We start from the raw sequence: 24,568 nt of genomic DNA, 5'->3' as shown, positions 1-24,568 counted from the left end.
GCCGCAATTAAGGAGCCCACCTCCCACAACTAAGACCTAGTGCAACCAAATAAATAAATAAATATTAGGGAAAAAAAAAAGGCCACACATGTCATATGACTCTATATGAAATGTCCATAACAAGCAAATCCACAGAGACAGTAAGTAGATTCGTAGCTGTAAGGAGCCATGGGGAGTAACTGCTAATGGGTACAGGCTTTCTTTCAAAGTGACAAAAAATGTTCTGGAACTAAGTAGCAGTGATGGTTGCACAGAACTGTGAACTCTTGGGCTTCCCTGGTTGCGCAGTGGTTGAGAGTCCGCCTGCCGATGCAGGGGACACGGGTTCGTGCCCTGGTTCGGGAGGATCCCACATGCCGCGGAGCAGCTAGGCCTGTGAGCCATGGCCACTGAGCCTGCGCGTCCAGAGCCTGTGCTCCGCAACGGGAGAGGCCCGCGTACCGCAAAAACAAACAAAAAAACCCTGTGAACTCTTAAGAAAAATGCAATGAAAATTACTAAAAATCACTGAAATGCACTGAGGGTGAATTTTATTTTACATAAACTACTCCTCAATTTAAAAAATAACTCAGAGGGCGCCTGCCAGCCAGTGGTGGGGGACTCTGATGCCTAAGGAGACGGGGGGAACCCTAAAGTGAACCGGTAGGATGTAGGGGGACTGAGGGGGGAGGAGAAGAGGAGGGCAGACAGGATCGGCATCCCTGAGGCCGGGGAGATGAGGAGAGGCAGGGGGGAGGGACCCTCCAGAAAGAGCAGAAGAGGATGGAGGGTGATCGCCTGGCCCACTCGGGCCATGGAGCCTGCGGAGCTCCCAGGCTGGTGCCTCCCCTCCAAAGCCCCCTCCAAGCAGTTTGGGTCCTGAGGGCATAGGAGGGAGGCCAGGAGATCAGGAAAGGCATCGAGGTGGAGCCCTCTGGAAGCAGCGGATGACTGCCACACCCACTCAGGCCCGGGGAGACTACTGAGCTCCCAGGCCAATCCTGTCCTCCAAAACCCCCTCCAGGACGCATGGGTCCTCAGGGGCATAGGAGGGAGGCTGGGGACATCAGGAGAGGCAGGCGGGAGGGGCCCTCCCAGACTGGAGGAGCGGGAAAGGAGAGGAGGGTGTTTGCCCTGCCCACTCGAGCCCAGGAAGCCTGCTGGGCTCCCAGGTGAGGTTTCCTGCCCTCTGAGACCAGGGGTGGGGGGCACTCCTGGGCCCCTTCTGTTCCTTGGGCCTAAAAGCCAGCTCCCCACAGCCCCCAGGGCCTCTTCCAGCCCTGGGGGTCCTGAGCATTGGCCCCGCCCACCACCCAAACCTCGCCTTTGCTTAGGCCCCACCCTCCACAGCCAAGACCTCTCTCCCCCGCCTTTTTTTCTTTTTCTTTTCCCTCCTCCCCCTTTTTTACTATTGTGGTACTGATGTACCTTCCAGTTGTTGATTCATCTGTATTTTTATTTTTATATTCTTCCGAACATATCTGTTAGTTTCCTAGTCTAATTTTATTTTTTACTTTGTTATATTTATTCTTATTTTTTGGGCACCGCAGGCAGCGTGCAGGATCTTGGTCCACGAGCCCGGGGTCAGGCCAAAGCTCCTGTGGTGGGAGCTCCGAGTCCGAACCACTGCACTAACAGAATCTCAGACTCCAGGGAATATTCATCAGAGTGAGGTCTCATGGGGTTCCTCATCTCAGCACCAAGACCCAGCTCTACCCAATAGCCTACGAACTCGAGTGTTGGAAGCCTCAGGCCAAACAACCAGTATGACAGGAATACAATCACACTCATAAAAAAAAATGAGACGGCAAAAAAATATGTCACAGATGAAGGAGCAAGGTAAAAACCTACAAGACAAAATAAATGAAGAGGAAATAGGCAATACACCTGAAAAAGAATTCAGAGTAATGACAGTAAAGATGATCCAGAATCTTGGAAATAGAATGGAGGCACGGACTGAGAAAATACAAAAATTGTTTAACAAAGACCTAGAAGAACTAAAGAACAAACAGAGATGAACAACACAGTAACTGAAATGAAAAATACACTAGAAGGAATCAATAGCAGAATAACTGAGGCAGAAGAATGAATACAGCAGGAAGACAAAATGGTGGAAATAACTGCTGAGGAGGAAAATAAAGAAAAAAGAATGAAAAGAAGTGAAGACAATCTCAGAGACCTCTGGGACAACACTAAACACATCAACATTTGAATTACAGGCATCCCAGAAGAAGAAGAAAAAAAGAAAGGGTCTGAGAAAATATTTTAAGAGATTATAATGGAAAACTTCCCTAACATGGGAATGGAAATAGTCACCCAAGTCCAGGAAGCACAGAGAGTCCCATACAGGATAAACCCTAGGAAAAACACACCAAGACACATATTACTCAAACTACCAAAAATTAAATTCAAAGAAAAAATATTAAAAGCAGCAAGGGAAAAACAAAAAATAACATACAAAGGAATCCCCATAAGGTTATCAGCTGATTTTGCAGTAGAAACTGTGCAGGCCAAAGGGAGTGGCAGGATATACTTAAAGTGATGAAAGAGAAAAACCTACAACCAAGATTACTCTACCCAGCAAGTATCTCATTCAGATTCGATGGAGAAATTAAAACCTTTACAGACAAGCAAAAGCTGAGAGAATTCAGCACCACCAAACCAGCTTTACAACAAATGCTAAAGAAACTTCTCTAAGTGGGAAACATAAGAGAAGAAAAAGACCCACAAAAACAAAACAATTAAGAAAACGGTAAAAGGAACATACATATCGATTATAACCTTGAATGTAAATGGATTAAATGACCTAACCAAAAGACACAGACTGGATGAATGGATGCAAAAACAAGACCCGTATATATGGTGTCTATAAGAGACGTACTTCAGACCTAGGGACACATACAGAATGAAAGTGAAGGGATGAAAACAGATATTCCATGCAAATGGAAATCAAAAGAAAGCTGGAGTAGCAATACTCGCATCAGATAAAATAGACTTTAAAATAAAGAGTATTACAGAGATAAGGAGGAACACTACATAATGATCAAAGGTTCAATCCAAGAAGAAGATATAACAATTATAAATGTTTACGCACCCAACAGAGGAGCACCTCAATACATGAGGCAAATGCTAACAACCATGAAAGGAGAAATCGACAGGAACACAATAACAGTAGGGGACTTTAACACCCCACTTACACTAATGGACAGATCATCCAAACAGAAAATAAATAAGGAAACACAAGCTTTAAATGACACAATAAACCACATAGATCTAATTGATATTTATAGAACATTCCACCCCAAAGTGGCAGAATACACTTTCTTCTCAATTGCACATGGAACAGTCTCCAGGATAGATCACATTTTGGGTCACAAATCAAGCCTCAGAACATTTAAGAAAACTGAAATCCTACCAAGCATCTCTTCTGACCACAACGCTATGAGATTGGAAATCAATTACAGGAAAAAAAACTGTAAAAAACACAAATACATGGAGGCTAAACAGTGCGCTACTAAATAACCAAGAGATCACTGAAGAAACCAAAAACTACATAGAAACAAATTACAACGAAATCACGATGACCCAAAACCTACGGGACGCAGCAAAAGCAATTTTAAGAGGGAAGTATATAGCAATACAATCTCACCTCAAGAAACAAGAAAAATCTCAAACAATCTAACCCTACACTTAAAACAACTAGAGAAAGTAGAAGAAAGAAAACCCAAAGTCAGTACAAGGAAAGAAATCATAAGAAAAGTGCAGAAATAAATGAAATAGAAACGAAGAAAACAATAGCAAAGATCAATAAAACTAAAAGCTGGTTTTTTGAGAAGATAAACAAAATTGATAAACCCTTAGCGATACTCATCAAGAAAAAAAGAGAGGACACAAATCAATGAAATTAGAAATGAAAAAGGAGAAACACAATGATGCTGCAGAAATACAAAGGATTACAAAAGACTACTACAAACAACTGTATGCCAATGAAATGGACAACCACAAAGAAATGGACAAATTCTTGGAAACGAACAATTTTCCAAGACTGAACCAGGAAAAATTAGAAAATATAAACAGACCTATCACAAGTAATGAAATTGAAACTGTAATTAAAAATCTTCCAACAAAATTCCAGGTCCAGATGGCTTCACAGGCGAGTTCTATCAAACACTTAGAGAAGAGTTAACACTGAGCCTTCTCAAACTCTTCCAAAAAAGTGCAGAGGGAGAAACACTCCCAAATTCATTCTACAAAGCCATCATCACCCTGATACCAAAACCAGAAAAAGGTATCACAAAACAATAAAATTATAGACCAATATCACTGATGAACATACATGCAAAAAACCTGAACAAAATACTAGCAAACAGAAGCCAGCAACACATTAAAAGGATCATACACCATGATCAAGTGGGATTTATCCCAGGGATGCAAGGATCCTTCAATATACGTGAATCAATCAATATGATACACCACATTAACAAATTAAGGAATAAAAACTGTATGATCATCTCAGTAGATGCAGAAAAAGCTTTTGACAAAATTCAACACCCATTTATGATAAAAACTCTCCAGAAAATGGACATACAGGGAACCTACCTCAACATAGTAAAGGCCACCTATCACAAACCCACAGCAAGCATCATACTCAATGGTGAAAAACTGAAAGCATTTCCACTAAGACCAGGAACAAGACAAGGATGTACACTCTCGCTACTCCTATTCGACATAGTTTTGGAAGTCCTAGCCACGGCAATCAGAGAAGAAAAAGAAATAAAAGGAATACAAATTGGAAAAGAAGAATTAAAACTGTCATTGTTTGCTGATGACATGACACTATATACAGAAAATCCTAAAGATGCCCCCAGAAAACTACCAGAACTAATCAATGAATTTGGTAAGGTTGCAGGATACAAAATTAATGCACAGAAATCTCTGGCATTCCTATACACCAACAATGAAAAATCAGAAAGAGAAATTAAAGAAACACTCCCATTTACCATTGCAACAAAAAAAAAATACCTAGGAATAAACCTGCCTAAGGAGGCAAAAGACTTATACTCATAAAACTGTAAAACATTGGTGAAAGAAATCAAAGATGACAATCACATGGAGAAATACACCATGTTCTTGGATTGGAAGAATTAATACTGTGAAAATGACTATACTACCCAAAGCAATCTACAGATTCAATGCAATCCCTATCAAACTACCAATGGCATTTTTCACAGAACTAGAACAAAAAATTTCACAATTCGTATGGAAACACAAAAGACCCCAAACAGCCAAAGCAATGTTGAGAAAGAAAAACGGAGTTGTAGAAATCAGGCTCCATGACTTGAAACTATACCACAAAGCCACAGTAATCAAGACAGTATGGTACTGGCACAAAAACAGAAATACAGATCAATGGTACAGGATATAATGCCCATAGATAAACCCACGCACATATGGGCACGTAATTTATGACAGAGGAGGCAAGAACATATACAGTGGAGAAAAGACAGCCTCTTCAGTAAGTGGTGCTGGGAAAACTGGACAGCTACATGTAAAAGAATGAAATTAGAACACTCCCTAACACCATACACAAAAATAAACTCCAAATGGATCAAAGACTTAAATGTAAGACCAGACACTAAAACTCTTAGAGGAAAACATAGGAAAAACACTCTTTGACATAAACCACAGCAAGATCTTTTTTGACCCACCTCCTAGAGTAACGGAAATAAACAAATGGGATTAAATTAAACTTAAAAGCTTTTGCACAGCAGAGGAAACCATAAACAAGACAACCCTCAGAATGGGAGAAAATATTTGCAAACAAAACAACAGACAAAGGATTAATCTCCAAAATATACAAACAGCTCATGGAGTTCAATAGCATAAAAATAAACAACCCTATTAAAAAATGGGCGGAAGACCTAAATAGACACTTCACCAAGGAAGACATACAGATGGCCAAGAGGCACATGAAAAGCTGCTCAACATCACTAATTACTAAAGAAATGCAAATCAAAACTACAACGAGGTATCACCTCATGCTGTCAGAATGGCCGTTATCAAAAACTCTAAAAACAATAAATGCTGGAAAGGGTGTGGTGAAAAGGGAACCCTCTTGCACTGTTGGTGGGAATGTAAATTGATACAACCACTATGGAAAACAGTATGGAGTTTCCTTAAAAAACTAAAAATAGAACTACCATATGACCCAGCAATCCCACTACTGGGCAGATACCCTGAGAAAACCATAATTCAAAAAGACACATGTACCACAGTGTTCACTGCAGCACTATTTACAATAGCCAGGACATGGAACCAACCTAAATGTCCATCGATAGGTGAATGGATAAAGAAGATGTGGCGCATATATACAATGGAATATTACTCAACCATAAAAAAGAAATGAAATTGAGTTATTTGTAGTGAGGTGAATAGACCTAGAGTCTGTCATACAGAGTGAAGTTAAGTCAGAAAGAAAAAAAAAAATACCATATGCTAACACATATATATGGAATCTAAAAAAAAAATGGTACTGATGGGCGGGAATAAAGAGGTAGACATAGAAAATGGACTTGAGGACATAGGGTGGGAAGGCACAGCTGGGGCGAAGTGAGAGTAGCATCAACATATATACACTACCAAATGTAAAATAGTTGGCTGCTGGGAAGCAGCAGCATAGCAAAGGGAGATTGGCTCGGTGCTTTGCAATAACCTAGAGGGGTGGGATAGAGAGGATGGGAGGGAGGCTCAAGAGGGAGGGGATATTGGGACATGTGTATGCATATGGCTGATTCGCTTTGTTGTGCAACAGAAACTAACACAGTATTGTGAAGCAATTATACTCCGATAAAGATCTGTTTTAAAAAATTAAATTAAATTAAAAAAATAAAAATAAATAAAAAATAACTCAGGATGGAAGTGGGGCTGGGTATGTATAGTCACTGACCCCCCCCCCACACACAGTGTATATAGTGATAGTGAATGCTGTCTTTTGTGAAGAAAAGGAGAAATTCAAATACATGTATCTGCTTAATTTTGCAAAAAGAAACACAAGGAAAGATAAACAATTGATCACTTACAGAGGGTGGATGCAGATTAAAGTAAAAGGAATGGGGAAGGAAGTGACACTTTGCAAATATAAATACACCTTTTTGTCTATTTTGAGTTCACAACTGAGAAAAGTTTTCACTTTCATGAGCGAAGTATTAAAAAAAAAAAAAAATTGGCCTACCTCCTAAATATCCTATGCCTTCCTTTATTCTCACCTAAAAATAATAACCCACAAACAAATAAACAAAAGAGCCCTGCTGGGAAACATGCTCCTTCTACCCGGGGAAAGCTTTTTAAAAGTTTCTCTTCTATACCTAGAAAACCACAGAAAACCAACTGAAAACTTAGGACCCATCAGTAAGATAGTGGGATGAAAATATATACATACAGAAATCAATATCCTTCCTATGTACAAACACAAGCTCCAATTACATGACATAATGAAAGAAAAGACCTCATTTACAAGAACAAAGAAGTAAAACATACCTAAAAATAAACTGAAAATGCATAAAATCTGTATGAAATAAACATTGAAACATTCATGAAAAAACACTAAGGATGGCCTGAATAAGTAGGCCATCCATGTTCCTGGACAGAAAGACTCACCTTTGTAAAGCTTTATTTTTTAATAATCTATTCATCAATTTCCCTAATTAATAAATGTAATGCAACTATAATACAAATTATCAGTAGGTTTTATTTCTAGAGCCTAGACAACTAACTCAAGTTCAAACAGAAAAATAAACACACAAGAATGGTCAAGAAAGCTCATAAAAAGAGCAATGAGGAGTATGGGGAAGAACGGGCCTTAGTAAATATTTAAAAATGCTAAACAATCTGAATCATTAAAAGCATGGGGCACTACTGGTACACAAATCATCAGTCAAACCAGTCCAACAGCAGAGAAGCCCCAGAAATAGACTCCAACACAGACAGAAAAATTTAGTATATGACAAAGGAAATACATCAAATTAGTGTTAGGAAAATTGAGTTTTTAATAATGATATTGGAAGAACAAAGAAGCATTTAGAAAGATAAAATGAAATTGAATCAATGTGCCATATGGCAAACAAGGATAAACTCCTAATGGATCAAAGACGTAAATGCAAAAATTAAAAGCATAGAAGTACAAGAAGCAGCAATGGGGGAATTTTATTATAACCTTGGAATAGGAAAGATTTTTTTACCTTTAAGACTCATAATGTAGAAGTCACAAAAGAAAAAACTTGAGGAATTAAACTATATAAAAATCAAAAATCTCTATAAAATCAAGTCTCATAAACAATTTCTAAGAAGAAATGACGAAGTAGGAATGATACTTGAAACCAAATCACTAAAGAATAATCTCCCTAATACAAAAAGAACTCCTGGAAATAGGAAAAAATAAACCAAAAAAACCCCCCACAAAAACAGACTCCATGAAAAATCGGCAACGTATACAACTCACAGAAAAGGAAATACAAATGGCCTTCAAATATATGAAGAGATGGTCACCTTCACTCTTAAGAAAAATGCAACGGAAATTACTATATACTGGTACCACTTCTCATCTATCAGATGGACAAAAATACACAACTTTGGTAGCAATCTGCAGTAGCTATAGGGAAACAGGCATTCTCATACATAGCTGGTTAAAGTACAAGCTGCTGCCAATCTTTATGAAGGACAAAAGGGAAGGAAATCTCTCAAAACTACAAACACACTCACCCTCTGACCCAACAATAAATACCATTTATGACAATTTTCTCTGCATACTTGCACATTACAAAATTACGTACGTACAAAGCTGTTCATTACAGACTTATATAATTTATAAAAAGAAAATTAAGAAAACCCATTCTACTGCAGGCTGGTTACATAAACCAGGTACTGCTAGATAATGGAAGTTCATGAAGTTGTAAAAAGGAATGAAGCAGTATTTTCTGATAAATACAGAAAGTTCTCCTGGTAGTTAAGTGACAAAAGTAAATTGTACAACTATGTATATTTTGTTTTACCTTTTGTAGAAGATGAAAATAAAAATTATATATTTTCATCTGTACCTATATACAAAACTGGAAGGATATACCAAAAAAAACTAATAAAGTCATTACTTGTGGGAACAGGGTAGATGGACACTTGGGTGGAAGTTAAGACCTATCATTATATAACTTCTTATACTCTCTGGATTTCTAAACCACGTAAAGACATTACATATTACTCATTCAAAATATAAAGTTAAAAAAAATAGACTGAAAAGAGAAAATTTTCCCCCTGCTTCCTCCTCAGTTTTAGCACATGCTTTCAACCTACCTCCTAGGGGATGGAGACCTAGAAGATTTCCGTTTTATGGTTTTTGATGTCCTTGGTGATCTGGAAGAACTCCTGCTCCTCCTCCTACGCCTCTCCCTGGAAGTCAAAAATATGTCATTTTAAAAAACAGTAATTTAAATAAAAGATAATACAAATACACAAAATCAAAAGGGTCCTTAATGCTCTCAAGTGAATAGTATTCTTTACAGGCCAGTTTAAACTAATGTCTTTCATGAAAATGGTCTGTTATCTAATTCTAGTACAGGTCAAATTATGAACTGTAAATTTTACAGACCAATGAAAACATCTTCTAAGATTTCATATCAGAAAGGGTAGACGACCTCCTTTTCACCTGATTTCTTGAGTAGAAAAAATAGTAATGGATGTTTCTTTCACATTCTCTCTCAAGTCAAACATGTTCTTCCTCAGCACCTAAAGCATGTGTTGCTTATCAGATCCTTTGTCATGCATCTAGCTCCTTGCTGCCCCACTGTGGATTATTTTTTAACAAGGTAACAGGCCCTTTTCAAGAAGTGAAAGGTAAATGGGGTTGCAAAATGTGAACTTTTTTTTTTTTCTTTGCGGTACGCGGGCCTCTCACTGTTGTGGCCTCTCTCGTTGCAGAGCAGTCTGCGGACGCACAGGCTCAGCGGCCATGGCTCACGGGTCCAGTCGCCCCGCGGCATGTGGGATCTTCCCCGACCGGGGCACGAACCCGTGTCCCCTGCATCGGCAGGTGGACTCTTAACCACTGCACCACCAGGGAAGCCCCAAAATGTGAACTTTTTAAACCCAAGTATGTAGAATGTCTCTAAACATTAATTCATTTGACAGAGAAATTGCTTTTACCCCCTTAACCTACCATTTCATTATTGTTGTTCTATTCATTTAAAATTGAGCACACAAGTTGCTTAGATGTAAGGAAATTACTTAAAACCTGGGATTTAAATATGATAAAGTCAAAAATAATTATTAAATAGATTAACAGTTTTATTATTATTAAAAACTATTTTGCTTAACACATTACCAAATGATGCATACTCTAATAAACTACTTCATTTGTAAGGGTGGTCAACTTAGAAACAATGAATTTCAAGATGTCTATTATTCAGGTGATGAGGTATAAGGGTACATTTATTAAATGATTAATGTAGCCAATGACCTATCTCACAAGAAGCTCTGATAATTAGTGGCCACATAGCTGAAACAACCAAATCCTCTAGAATTCAAGTTCTCCTTATCACCTCAGTAAGCTGATTCTAGGCTAATGAAACATTTTGTGTACATTTTTCATCTGTAAAATAAAAAACTAGATAATGCTCATATGTGGTATACGCAGTAGATGTTACTACCAAAAGAGCTCAAGAACTTTGAGAACACAAATAAATCAATTCCAACTCTACCTAAGGTTCTCTCCTCCTTTACCCAATTTTATTTCCAAGTCACCCCAAAATTACACTTCCTAATATGGAAATTAGATGACGTTATTCCATTTAATCAATGCCATTCTGTAACAGCACCTCCCTACCCCACACAAGAACCAGAAGTACTTTTTTCATAGCATGAGAATATCAGTGTATTCCAGACTTTAAGTTTACACAAAATGGCTCCATCTTCAACAGTGTAACTCTTTACCTGTATGTTCAGGAAGCACTATGTACAGATGGACATCTAATAATTACCAGTTAGTGATAATGAGAGCTAAGGCTGGACAGACAGGAAGCTAGAATATCAGTTAGTCGAGAAAGAAGCTGTCAGCTCTAGTATGCAGAATTGGAGTTGATTAGGGTTACATTTAAATTTCAGTTCCACATCTTACCAACTGCACGACTGGGGTCATATTACTTTATCTGAGTCTCAGTTTTTCCAATTAAAAAATGGAGATAATAACTTGAGCCTTGTAGTTTTGAGGATCAGGATAATACCTGTGAAATACCAAGCCTAGTGTCTGGTGCACAGCAGGTGCTCAGTAAATATGTTCTCCTTCCCTTTGATGGTCTCATCCTTATTAATTGTAACTCCAAGCATTAGAAGTTTTTAAATATCAAAATTTTTCCTTAAAAATGTAGCTCAGAAGACAATGTTGGAAATAAAAACATTAAGTAGACTATTATTCTGGGCAGTTAAGAGGTTTCCCATTCACTAAACAAATCAGAGCACCTTAAAGGAAGAAAAATGCTAAAAGATAAGAAATGGTAACTCTTCAGCAAGCTCTTCTGAAAGCATAAAACATTCCAAACTGCTGAACCTTTAGGAATTAACATTAGTCAACATTTATTCTCCAGGCCCCAGAGGTTATCTAAGACCTAAGAACTGAATGTGAACATCTACACTTTCTTAAATATCAAGTGACTTAAAATGACCCATGAAAAAATTATAAACATTTCAAAGTCATCAGAAAAAGTAAATTCAACTGAATTTAAAAGGAATCGAGGGGACTTCCCTGGTGGCGCAGCGGTTAAGAATCCGCCTGCCAATGCAGGGGACACGGGTTCGATCCCTGGTCCGGAGAGATGCCGCAGGGCAACTACGCCTACGTGCCACAACTACCGAGCCTGCACTCTAGAGCCCACATGCCACAACTACTGAAGCCCGTGGTGCCAAAACTACTGAAGCCCGCTCACCTACAGCCCATACTCTGCAACAAGAGAAGCCACCGCAATGAGAAGTCCACGCACCGCAACAAAGAGTAGCCCCCACTATCCACAACTAGAGAAAGCCCACGTGTAGCAATGGAGACCCAAAGCAGCAAAAAATAAAAATTAATTTTTTAAAAAGGAATCGAAATATTATTTGGTGTTGTGAAGGGCAATATCTAAACGATCACACAAACACAAAGGAATGTGTGAAACACAACCAATAAAATAACTGCAATAAAGATGCAGTCTGCAAGGCTCAACTGATACCCACAGCAAATGAGTTAATTTCTTCAGGTTTTGGTTCAATGTGCTGAAATATGGCAATGACCTACTGATTTGAAGTCACATTTTAACATATATTGTTGCTTTCAACTATATACTTCTGACGCACTTTTTTTTTTTTTTTTTGGCAGTACGCGGGCCTCTCTGTTGTGCCCTCTCCCGTTGCGGAGCACAGGCTCCGGACGCACAGGCTCAGCAGCCATGGCTCACGGGCCCAGCCGCTCTGCGGCATGTGGGATCTTCCTGGACCGGGGCACAAACCGGCGTCCCCTGCGTCGGCAGGTGGACTCTCAACCACTGCGCCACTAGGGAAGCCCCTTCTGACGCGTTTTTTAAAAGCCAGTACCAAGTAATGGTTAAAGTCCTCAATTAAACAATCTCTAAAGAGAGAAGAGCTACTATACTACTATACTTCTAACTAAAGTGCAGAGCAGATGGAAAATTTCCTCTGGTTTGGTTTCCTCATGTTTTAAAACCATGATAACAGTCTTCTCACAGGCTTACTGTGAAGATTAAATAAGATCAGTCATGAAAAACTCTGCTGAGACATAAAACCTGGCATATGGTAAAGCATTCAATAAATGCTTGCAATTATCTTCTATTAACTAGCCAAAGACTAGTATTAAGAATAAGCTGTTAAAACACAAAGTTAAAAAATTTAGGAAATATATAGTCCATTGTCTCAGAAATTATGTTCTATGAAAAAACATTTTAAAATATCTTTAAAACTTGCAAAAATATATTTTTGAAGTATTTTTAAGATATAGTTTAACACAACTTAGGAACTTCCATTTATTTATAGTCACAATATCATCTGGAGCAATGGATGTAGATTGAGATAATCTTGAATTAAGGAAGGTCCTCATTTTGCTGATGTTACTATGGCAACCTGCTGCCACCTGGTGGCAGTGTACCTATTAATAAACAGTCCTAAGAAAAAAGCAAATCCTTAACAACAAATTAATAAATGAAAACCAAAATTTAAACGTCATGTATTCAACAAAGTAGAGGAGTAAAAATGAACTTAGATGACGAAAAGGACTAATACTGTAACTTTAGAAATAATTTTATATATTAAAATTTACCACATCATTCCAAAGAAATATAGACGCCTAAGAAGTCAATTTCTCTACATAACAAAAACAAAAAACTTGCCCCTGCAATCCCACCCTCCAAGAAAATAATAAGCAGCAGCAACAGCAGCCACTGACACCACTGCCAGGTTAAAATAGTGGATTACAAAGGACAGTTAACTTTTCAAGTAATTCTGGCCAATATTCTCTCTTCCTCCTCATAGATTCAATACTGTAGCAATCCCTCTGCTAGAGAAATGTTTACTCTGCTATCAGAGGGAAATGTTCTGATACTATTGTACTGATTCCACTTGTGCACAATTATCTTTTCCCCCCAGTTAAAATTTATGTTTTCATTTGTCATCAGTAAGCCCTTTGGTAAAAACTTTAAGCATTATCAAACCTGCTGGAACTACGAGATCTTCTTGATGCATTGTAACTTCTGGGTGGTGTTCTGGACTTTTTATCCTTCTTTCTTTTCTCATCTATCTCTTTGGATCTGTCCTTTTCTCGTTCCTTTTCTTTGTCCTGTTCCTTCTCCTTCTCTTTGTCTCGTTCCTTTTCATGCTCTTTTTCCCGCTCTCTCTCTCTGTCCTTCTCCTTGTCTTTATCTCGGTCCTTTTCCCGTTCTTTATCCCGGTCTTTATCTTTGTTTTTACCCCGTTCCTTTTCTTTTTCACGTTCCTTTTCCCTGTCTCTCTCTTTTTCCCTTTCCTTTTCTCTATCTTTTTCTTTCACTCTTTCCTTTTCCTTGATTTTTTCTCGGTTGTCTTTTCTTTTGTCCCTTTAAAAACAAAAGTAAATAAATAAATTCACAACTAAAATAATTCTACTCCCCAACAAGGACCTCATTCTCTTTCCTCAACAATTATCAACACAAAACAATGTATAATAGCTGTAAGACATTACACATAAATTTCTAAATAATTTATGTGTACATGAAGCTGCTAAATGAAACAATTATCAGGCTGAATTTAGTCTGGAAATCACATGAGTCATACTAACCATCAGATTCAAATCAATGACAATCGATATTAACTCATTACTGAAACAATCAGAAAAAAGTTTAATTTCTTTCATTAAAAATTTAAACAACAGGTTTTTAACATATGAGGTCATGAGAAAACTACCCTTAATTTCCAAAAAACTCACCGTGAACGCGAACGACTCCTTGACTTCCGCCTCTCCCTTGATTTAGAGCGTTTTTTATGAGGGCTCTTAGATCTACGTCTATCTTTTTGTCTTGAACGTGATCTATTATGGGATCTGCTCCTAAAGAAAAACAAATTGTTAGAATATCAAAACTTATTCTTAGAATTTCAATTTATAAATATTTAAGATCTTTCACATAAGAGAATTTTAAAACCAATCCTGACAGTATTTATCAATATTTTTAAATTCTCTATTACATAATGCTTCAAAATTAGATTATCTGACATAAATTTATTTATTGAAAACTTCACCAGACATTTCATTGTCCAGAACACAAAGACAGAAACAGAAAAAGAATTTAAGCTATTTCCTATGTCAGACTTAAGTTGACAGTTTCAGGTGTGGCTTTCTTTTGCTAAATATTGCATGGCTCAATTAGAACAGACAACTTCTCCCATGGTCCAAATTTTCATACCAAAAATTGTCTTTAACTCTTGACTTGAATGTAATATTACTGCTTGTGGCTATAACTTATCTTTGACAGGGAGTAGTGGTTATATGGTTCAATGGTTTCTATAAATGACTGTGTGCTATTTGTCATAACACATACTAAGAAGAATGCATAGGGAAGCACAGTACTAATGATGGTGCTAGTGTGACAGGAAACCAAACATCTTACTCGTGAGTTAAAGCTAAATATAATCAAATGTTGAATTTGCAAAGCCTTGATTTTTTACCTAAACAAAGCTGTTAAAAGAAACCTTTATTACTGGCATTCTTGGAGGAAAAATAACTGTTTTTTTAAATTCTGAAATTCTCTAGGCTCCTTTCCCAACTGAAATAATAGCTTATATAATGTGACATTTTTCATAATGAGGTATCCTAGGAACTATTTATTTAAATGTAACCAAATTGAAGGCATACAACTTAAACAACAAAGTGATGAGACTCACCGGCTTCGCAGTTAAACAATCTGGCCCTGACACTCAGTTCTGCCACACAATAGCTGTGAGAACTCTGGCTAATCACTCAACCTCTCTGAGCCTGAGTTTCTTCATCTAAAAAGTGGAGTAAGAATCATACCTATACCTCCTAGAACTGTCATGAGAATTAAAACAGATGATATATGGAAAACTGCCTAACAGTTTTGAGTGCAGAGTAAATGATTAAAAATTCTATCTCAGGGCTTCCCTGGTGGCACAGTGGTTGAGAGTCCGCCTGCCGATGCAGGGGACGCAGGTTTGTGCCCCGGTCTGGGAGGATCCCACATGCCACGGAGCGGTTGGGCCCGTGAGCCATGGCCGCTGGGCCTGTGCGTCCAGAGCCTGTGCTCTGCGGTGGGAGAGTCCACAGCAGTGAGAGGCCCGCATACCGCAAAAAAAAAAAAAAAAAAAAATCCTATCTCAATATCTGCATCATCATCATTATTAACAATTAACATAAATGAAAACTTTAAATTATATCTCTATTTATTCCAAGGGGTCAAATGAACATCTACAAGTATGCCTTATATAATTAAAACTCATCTTGATAGTTATATCTTCATGAATTAAGTTAAAACAAATATCTATAAAAGAAATACATATAGTTAAATGCTTGTGCTATGCCGTGAAACCAGAAGTCTCCAGACAATCCTCAATTAAGTAATGCTCTTGTTCGTAAAACACATTTTTCAGTTAGTCAAAATTTGTTTTCCAACAGCTAATTTTCAACTGAACCACTCATCTATTATACACTTATCTTCATACCTCATTTTTAATATACGAAGATAATTCGTAGTTTGTTGAAACCTTTATCACTAATAACCTAAGAGACACAAGGGTCAAGTAGTAGCTATCAGAGGAAAACTTAAAAACTTATAACATTTTTAGTCCATTTACAGACATCCACATGAGGGTAATAATGTTTTAAAGGGCCTTTGCTTCTATGTACTTAATAAGTCTTAAGATTTCTATTCTAGTTAACCTTGCTAAAAACAATAAATAATAATTTTGTTTGCTTCAAATAGCACTTTCCAATCTTAATTAAATAAACTCCTTTAAGAAAATTAACCATAGCCATAACAAATAAAAGTTAATAATAAAAAAGCACTGACCACTTGGATTCCCACCTTATCCTGTGGGTCCTCAGAGTTTGAAAGTCACTGCTCAAGAGTAATTATTGTATTTCAATTTTGACATTAAATATTTCATGTCTGTCTCACCCACTAGTTGCCTACAAGTTTTCTATTCGGAAAGCTAAAAGCTTCAAGTCAAGAGCAAATCTAATCCAACCAAAGATAAAGATTTGAGCTATCATTAGCAGCTGTCATTTTAACATGATGTACAAAATTGCATTTATAAGTTAAATTGTAAGTAAAGAGCAACTTACCATTATGTTGCATCAAAGTTCATTTGTAAGTCAGTTGTTTCCCATTAAAATATTTAAAAATGTCTTATAGTTCCTATGCTGGTCTGTAAAGGTTACTTAACTTTAAAATATAATAGAGTACTACTACCCACCTTTTCTAACACTGTCCCTATGAAAAAAACACATATAAAAATTTGGACAGAGTGGAAACACATCTTCCCAGTTCTAGCCAAGGTCATAGTAACAAATAACTATTTCCTCCCTCCTACAGAAAGAAGAAGGAACAGGGTAAGAGTCAGGGGAAAGTTCTAGAAGTATCAGAACACTAAGAAGGTGGGGCTTCAAGAACAAGGGCTCCTGCAACCCACACTCCTGCTAGGTCTAGTGGGTCAGAGCCAGAGCTGAGGGTATCCAATCCCACTAGAAGAGGGGAAACCGAGAAATGCTTGCCATCCCCTACCGGTGGAGAGGGGGAGGGAGTTCCATAAGTCAAATGTTTTTCGGTGAGGAATTTCTTTTCTTTTCAACAAAACTCATCCTCTTTTTTATTTCTTTATGACCTTAGTAAAGGCTTCTTGTGTTTATATACAACATGTATAAAAACAGTATATGCTGACAAAAAAGACATACAGGCATACCTCAGAGTTATTGTGGGTTTGGTTCCAGACCACCGCAAAAAAGGGAGTATCACGATAAAGCGAGTCAGGAATCTTTCGGCTTCCCAATGCATATACAATTTATATTTACTCTATACTCTAGTGTATAAAGTGTGCAACAGCATTATGTCTTAAAAAAAATGTACATACCTTAATTAAAAATACTTTATTGCTAAAAAATGCTAATTGTCATCTGACAATGCAGGGCTGCCACAAACTTTCAATTTGTTAAAAAACCACAGTATCTGTGAAGCACAATAAAGCAGAGTAAAATAAAACGAGGTGTGCCTGTGTGTATGGGCGTGTTTGGGTGTGCGCGCCAGCCAAGAACAATTAATTTCTAATGCTACATAATTAGATAGACCTCCATGAAATCACTCCCATGAATAAGAATAATTAACAAATTTCATTTTAGACAGAATAACCCTTCCTCCACTAACCCTTGGAAAGGGAAAATATCCCAATATACTGAAAACGATAAGAGTAAAAACCTTAGTTAAATTATTTGTCCCAACAGAGAAAGCGTCACAGAAATTATCAAGGAAAAAATGTTAATAATCAAATTTTGCTTTTTTTCTGCCTTAGAAAACCACTAAGGTATTAGATTTGGAGCATGGCTCTTATAACACAAAGTAAGATTTAAGTCATTGCTCTTTTTCTTCCTCAGAAAAGTTATTATTCTTCAGCTCAATTCTGTATTTTCTTGATCTCCTTTACCTTCACCACCCTGTTGACCTATAGAAATATCCATAATCTAGTACCACTGATTCTACACCACTTTCCTTCTCCAGTTCTGGCTTTGCTACACTGTCTTATTCCTTGTACATGAAACAACTTCCTTCTCTTGGACATGAATTTGCCTTACTGTAAGGCCTTGGATAGAGAGAGAGATTAAAACCATATTCCAAAAGGAATTCTGCAAGTAATAGTAGAGACGTATACACAAGTAGAGAGCTGAAGTATAGTTTGCTAGAGTCTAATTAAGAATATCTGCAACTAGGGATTATCATACTAAGTGAAGTCAGTCAGAAAGAGATGACGAATACCATATGATATCCCATGTGGAATCTAAAATATGATACAAATGAACCTATCTATGAAACAGAAACAAAATCAGGGACATAGAGAATAGACTGCTGGTTGCCAAGGGGGAGGGGGATGGGTGAGGGGAGACGTGAGAGTTTGGGATTAGCAGATGCAAACTGGTATGCATAGAATGGATAAACAACAAGGTCCTACTGTATAGCACAGTGAACTACATTCAGTATCCTGTGATAAACCATAATGGAAAAGAATATGAAAAAGAACATATATATATGTATAACTGAGTCACTCTGCTGTACAACATTGTAATTCAAGTATACTTCAATAAAAAATAAATTAAAAAAAGAAGATCGTATTTTCCTATCTCATTACCTCAATCTCCTTGATTAGCACAGAAAATCAAGACAAAACTGAGCTTGCTAGTGAGGTTCAACATAGGGCATACTGGTTCCTTTTTTCCCTCCCCTCAAATCCTCCTCCTTCTCTAATACTCCCAACAAACATGCACACTCACACGCACACACACTTTTCTCTGCCTCTTCTCTTTAGAGAGTACGCGTATGTATGCACATGTAACATGCAATTAGGATCCACTGCATACATGTTCACATTGCAGTAACAGCCCCCTCCACATCTTAAAGAAGACAATAAAACTTATTTTAGACATGACTCTTAGGTTACTTCCAATCAAGATGGTGTTGCAAGTTTATATCTTGAGATCCCCTTTGCACCAAACACAAAAGATTTTAAAAGAACTTCAAAATGACAAAGCCACGCTCAAAAATAAGATAAACAAAACAGAAATAGAGCTTAAGCACAACAGTTGCAATTAAAGCTGCAAGTTACTCCTATGTTTCAGGTCCCAAAGTGGGTGGAAGAGGCTCTTATCACCAAGAGTACAAAGACTTAAAGTACCCCACTTGACGCACAGTATTGGAGAAGGGTAACTACTTGAAATCAAGATCTGGGGTGGTGCGCCCCAGACCTTGAGGAAAGTGGGGGAAGAAAAAAACAAAAAAGCTGCAACAACTTCAGCAATATTTTCAGCATCAGATGTTCCCTTTATGAAGAATGAAAAATTTCTGCCAGTTCTGTATAGAGACTAGTTTACTCTTAGAAAAATCAGGAATAGAACATCTTAAGATAGAAAACCAACTTCTAAAACTAAAAATTAGTTGAAATTATATATTAATTACATAAAACTTCATTCTTTAGCATTACAATTAAAGCAATATCTAATGGTAACCATACTCCCTGGTGAACACCAGTGAAATTTCTACACTCTGATACTTGGACAAAAACTCAGAAAATCTTAACCACTGTAAATACAAAACAGAAAAAATTTAAATATGACAGTAGAAATTCTCACCTGTGTTTTGACTGTGATCTTTTCCTTCTAGAACGGGATTTTGAGCTAGACCTGGATTTTGAACGAGTGTGGGAACGAGATCGACCGCCTTTTCTTTCATTGTTCTTTCCAGACTCTGGGAGGAAAAAACCACTTTGCAGTGTAAGCTCAGAACAATTAAAGATCCCAGTTAATAATCAGGCACAAGTGGAATGTACCACATATAGTGCAAGGGGCCTACTCTCTGTACATCCTCCTCCTGTGCAATTATCCTTCAGAAACATCCAAGAAAGTCATTGCATAAACTCGTTGAGTGCAGCCACCCTGCAGCAGTACATATAAACCAGATGATTATAAACAGCTGTTCGTAGTATTTTGTTGCTGCCATAATGTACGATTATAACATGTCTGTAATTCCTATGACAGTGATTTTAAATCCTTTTTCCATTTATTTTCCTAGAATTGAAGCTTAAATTCTAATTTAGAAAATTTGCTCAAATGTAAAAAACCATCTAGACATTTTTAGGTTGGATTTCTAATTTTAGTTAGCAAAACAAAAGTTTGAAAGGGTGTTCCTTTACCATGCTAAAACAGACTGTAGTTTTCCTAACTCATGGGCTCTCTTTTCTATTTTTAAAATTAAAACTTTGAAGGAAAAGTGAATCTGCTTAATCATAACATTTAAAATATATTTATTCTTGTCTTTAGCCTCACAATAATATTTACACTTTGCTTTAAGCAAATCAGTTCTGCGTACTGATTTTGCTATTAAAATATAAAGAAGTGATTAACTCAAGCTAATGTACCTCAATTCAGTATCATGGAAAAAGATATTTGTGCTAAATAGTTCTTCAACCTTTAACACTAGTTAAGTCACTTACTCTTTCTTGAGTTTCAGTCTTCTTGTTTGTAAAATGAAGGGACTGAACAGATAATTTCTAAATTCCTTCCAGTTCTAAGATTCTATGATCTTCAACTATGACCTATGTAACAACGCTATGGCCTTACCTGGTTCGATAGCTGCTGAGATAAAGGACTGAGCCTCTCGCACTCGCTTCATTACTTCTTCTAACTCCTTAGCTGCAGCCTGAGGTGTCATCTCAGGGGGTTTTACTATTGCATTGTTGGAGTGATTTATTCTAAATTAAAAATATTAGCATATCACAAATACACACCATATTTTACAAAACATGAAACAACTAATTGTTTATATGATACAGTTATTTACAAATCTGAGGACATCTCAAAAGCACATTTAGAATAATATAGCTAAATACAGAATAACCAAAACCAACCTCAAAACCATGATTTATCTCATTCCCATCTGCCATCATCTCTTGCTAACAAAGGCAAAAAGCAAGGGAAAAACTGAACCCTAGCTAACTTCTTTAACAACCTAAATAGGCCAGGACAACCGCTTCTCCTCACAGCTTAGAGTTATAATAAATTAAAATGGTGACACCAATATTAAAATGAATCACTTCTAAGATTATAAAATTTTGTTGATAACCTCTGCACCCTGGGAGGATGAAAGGGAACCTATATATCATGTGCACCATTTTAATCCACCCTGGACCATGGCCTCGTCATACAGTTTCAAATATGGGAGGAATCTGATAAAACTCTTCCTTTATGGGTAACAGTGGTTTCTCTGATGCACATAAATGAATTTGGTGTGTCTCCCTTTACCATGGTGAAAACACAGCATTCACTAAGAACAGTTTCTTATCCCTTAATAGCAGACTCCTGATCAAACTATATAATTAAGGCAATTATCTACAGAATTCAGATAAAATTGGTGCCTCGATAATGTGCATGAAATAGAATTTCTGGTCTTGAGTACCTGAAAGGCTACATCAACTTTTCATTTTGCAAACAAGGACGTGAGCAAACCTTAAAATGTATAATATAAAACATTTCTGGGTACATTCTTCCTGAAATTTTGGATTTACCAAAATTCTTATTACTATATTACTGTAAGTTCTACCCATATGTTAAACTGCCCATTAGTCTAGTGTAATAATGCAAAACCAACCTAACTTGTTAAAGCTTATGGAAAAAGACCTACAATCAATATGTACGGTATAAAAATGTTAACTTTAAATTAGACCTTATGAAATAGAAAATAAGATGTCTTCAAATGTAACTTTAATTTAAAGGCTAAAATGGTAAATATCTCATGTGTTTCATTTATACTTAACACAAAGTCTTCCTTTCCACAAATTGCCAATTACTATTAAAAAGAAAAAAAAAACTGCATTACATCAAAACCACAAAATTTTTTCAAAATCATTAAAATTTCTTTGTTTAGTGTTTCTTACTTCAGTGGCCTGTCTCCAAACATAACTCCATTAAAAGCAAGGGCCCTTGGTACAGAATTTTGGTCTGCAAATTCCACAAAAGCAAACCGAGTTGGCTGAGTCTCATCACCTGCCATCCGCACAAACTTCACTTCTCCAACTTGTTTAAAAAATTCAAGTAGCTGATCAGCTGTTGTTGTCTGAAGAAACAAAGTAACACTTTAATAAAGTATATTCTTCTTTAAAAAAATTCAGGTAAATACTACTTTATCAATTGATACGATTTTTAATAAAGGGAAAGGAATAAGAGGTCCCACCACTCAATTTCTTCTTATATTAGTTACCTGGGAATTCAAATTGCCAACATAGACTGTTCTCCTAATTTCATCAATTTTGGAAGGATCCACATTTCCCATAAGTGGTGGCTGTGGTATCTCTCCAAGTGTTGCAATATTGGGGTCTAGTGCTGCTGCTGGTATAGCTCCCAAACTGCTAAGGGAAACACCCAGCTATAAAAAAATTAAAAAAAAAAAACAGAGCAGATATTTTCTATTAGTGTCAAAAATTACCATTCTCTAATCTTGAAGAATATTGATCAACTCAGTAAGAATGGGAAGAGACTAGGGACTCCTAATTTAAGCCAGGTATATATCTGAATTATTCAGAGTAAGGTCACAGTAGTTTTCAATGTAATTAGAAATACAACATATTTCTTAACTATCTGGGTATTTTAATTACTTCTAAACTTGACACTAAAAACAAACAGTCCATTCTCATTATCTGTAGTACTTATGTCCAATAAAGTTTGCCATGAAGACTGAATTATTAAATACTGAAATCGCTGCTCCTAGGGAAAAAAACACAGGGCTAGGTTCCTATGAGCCTCTGGTCATAACACTTTCATCAAGTGATAAATATATGACCTTGTTTTATGTGTGCTTCTGTTTAAAAATACCTTAGTTAGTATATATTATTGATTCATTAACATTAAACTCATGACCAGCAGCATGATCAACTCATGCCCGAATGAACCTTATCTTACATAAGAATTTTCTCTGTAAGGTACATCACAGGCTTCCAACACTTAGGAACACTAGACAAAACTTTAGCACTATGCTGGGGGCCAATTTAAAGAGCAAAATGACCAACATAAAGCACAAAAATGCAAAAAACATGACACTCGACACACCACACACAAAAAAGTTATTTACACCATTAGAGCTGAAATAAGAAGGCAGAGCGCTGCTCTGTTTGAACTCATCTGGGAATGAACGTATCAAGCAACTCAACTTTCTCCTCATTCTATTTGTGTTGATGAATAACCACAAAAGCACCACAAGTACCGATTTTGAGATTTCAAATAAATTTTAGCTAGTATGTGAATTCACAAATACAGAATTCACAAATAATGAGAATCAACTGTACCTCGGGCATTCAACAACACTGTGAATTCCTAATACTTAACAATAATCAAAGCACCTAATTTTTGCTAGGTTATTAACTCAATTCTCAGAACAGCCCTAAGAGATAGATATTACTATTACACCAATTTCACAGATAAAGGCAAAGTCTTACAGAAAATAATTTTCCCAAAGATACTCAGCTAACACGTGGTAAAACCAGGGTACCACCATGCACAGACTAAAATTAAAGCAGGGACAAAGTTTACCTAAGAAAAGAAACCTAAAATATTAAACCCTTACTTATACTACGGTAGGAAAAAGATAAAAACCTTTGAATGATCTTTCATAACATTACTAAAATCAGTTTTTAGTTCAAGCATTAAGAAACACATTTTTAATGTGAATTTAAACTGAAAAGATAGATCTCAGAATTTGAAAATGAAAAATTTTGCAGAATTCACAAGACTTTTCAAGGAAAAAAAAACTGCAACTTTCATTTCCACTTTTGCAATTTAAGTCAAATAAGTTAACTGACTATATACTGTTATATTGTTGCAAAGCTACTAAAATTTAACAAATGTTAAGTAATAACACTTCCTAAAGGTGAAAATACTAGTTTATGAAGTAAGTATCACTTATGCTTACCATAGCAACCCATGTGTGATCGTTTCAAAACATGTCAAATCAAGTTTTACCCCCGCTTAAAACCCTTTAGAATAAAATTCAAACTTCCTTCTGTGGCCTAAATAGCCCTACATCATCAGTGCCCTATCTATCCCTCCAATCTCAAAACACCTACTACCCTGCTGCCCCCCGACCCCGCCACCCTGCCTTCACAACCATTCTGCACCTGGAACACACAAGTTTTTCTCACTTTAGGGTTTCTCACTTGGCATTCCTTCGGCCCTAGAAAGCTCTTCCCCTAGCTTCTGCTGGCTGAATCCTTCAACCGCCAGGTCAATCACCCTCTCCAGGAGGCTTTCCCTCACCTTACGTAGAGC

At 36.9% G+C, this 24,568-nt stretch overlaps 1 protein-coding gene across 5 annotated transcripts in view; it reads right to left on the bottom strand.

Annotated features, from left to right (window-relative positions):
* The window catches only part of SREK1 (splicing regulatory glutamic acid and lysine rich protein 1), a 55,578-nt gene that overhangs the window by 8,827 nt on the left and 22,183 nt on the right, over positions 1-24,568 (bottom strand). For 3 of the 5 annotated variants that reach the window (XM_082650668.1, XM_082650669.1, XM_082650671.1), the window contains 7 exons: positions 22,509-22,673; positions 22,186-22,364; positions 20,873-21,003; positions 19,886-20,000; positions 14,468-14,587; positions 13,719-14,099; positions 9,322-9,417 (listed from right to left, as the gene is read on the bottom strand). In XM_082650668.1, coding sequence (XP_082506794.1) covers positions 9,322-9,417; positions 13,719-14,099; positions 14,468-14,587; positions 19,886-20,000; positions 20,873-21,003; positions 22,186-22,364; positions 22,509-22,673 — 1,187 coding nt within the window. Of the gene's footprint in view, positions 1-9,321; positions 9,418-13,718; positions 14,100-14,467; positions 14,588-19,885; positions 20,001-20,872; positions 21,004-22,185; positions 22,365-22,508; positions 22,674-24,568 lie in introns of those variants that run through there. The other 2 variants (XM_082650672.1, XM_082650670.1) reach the window with 2 other exon arrangements.

The sequence above is a fragment of the Grampus griseus genome, assembly GCF_964374135.1.
Source record: "Grampus griseus genome assembly, chromosome: 3".
NCBI lineage: Eukaryota > Metazoa > Chordata > Mammalia > Artiodactyla > Delphinidae > Grampus > Grampus griseus.
Note: the sequence above shows the minus strand (reverse complement) of the source record. Positions and strands in the feature narration are given on the sequence as shown.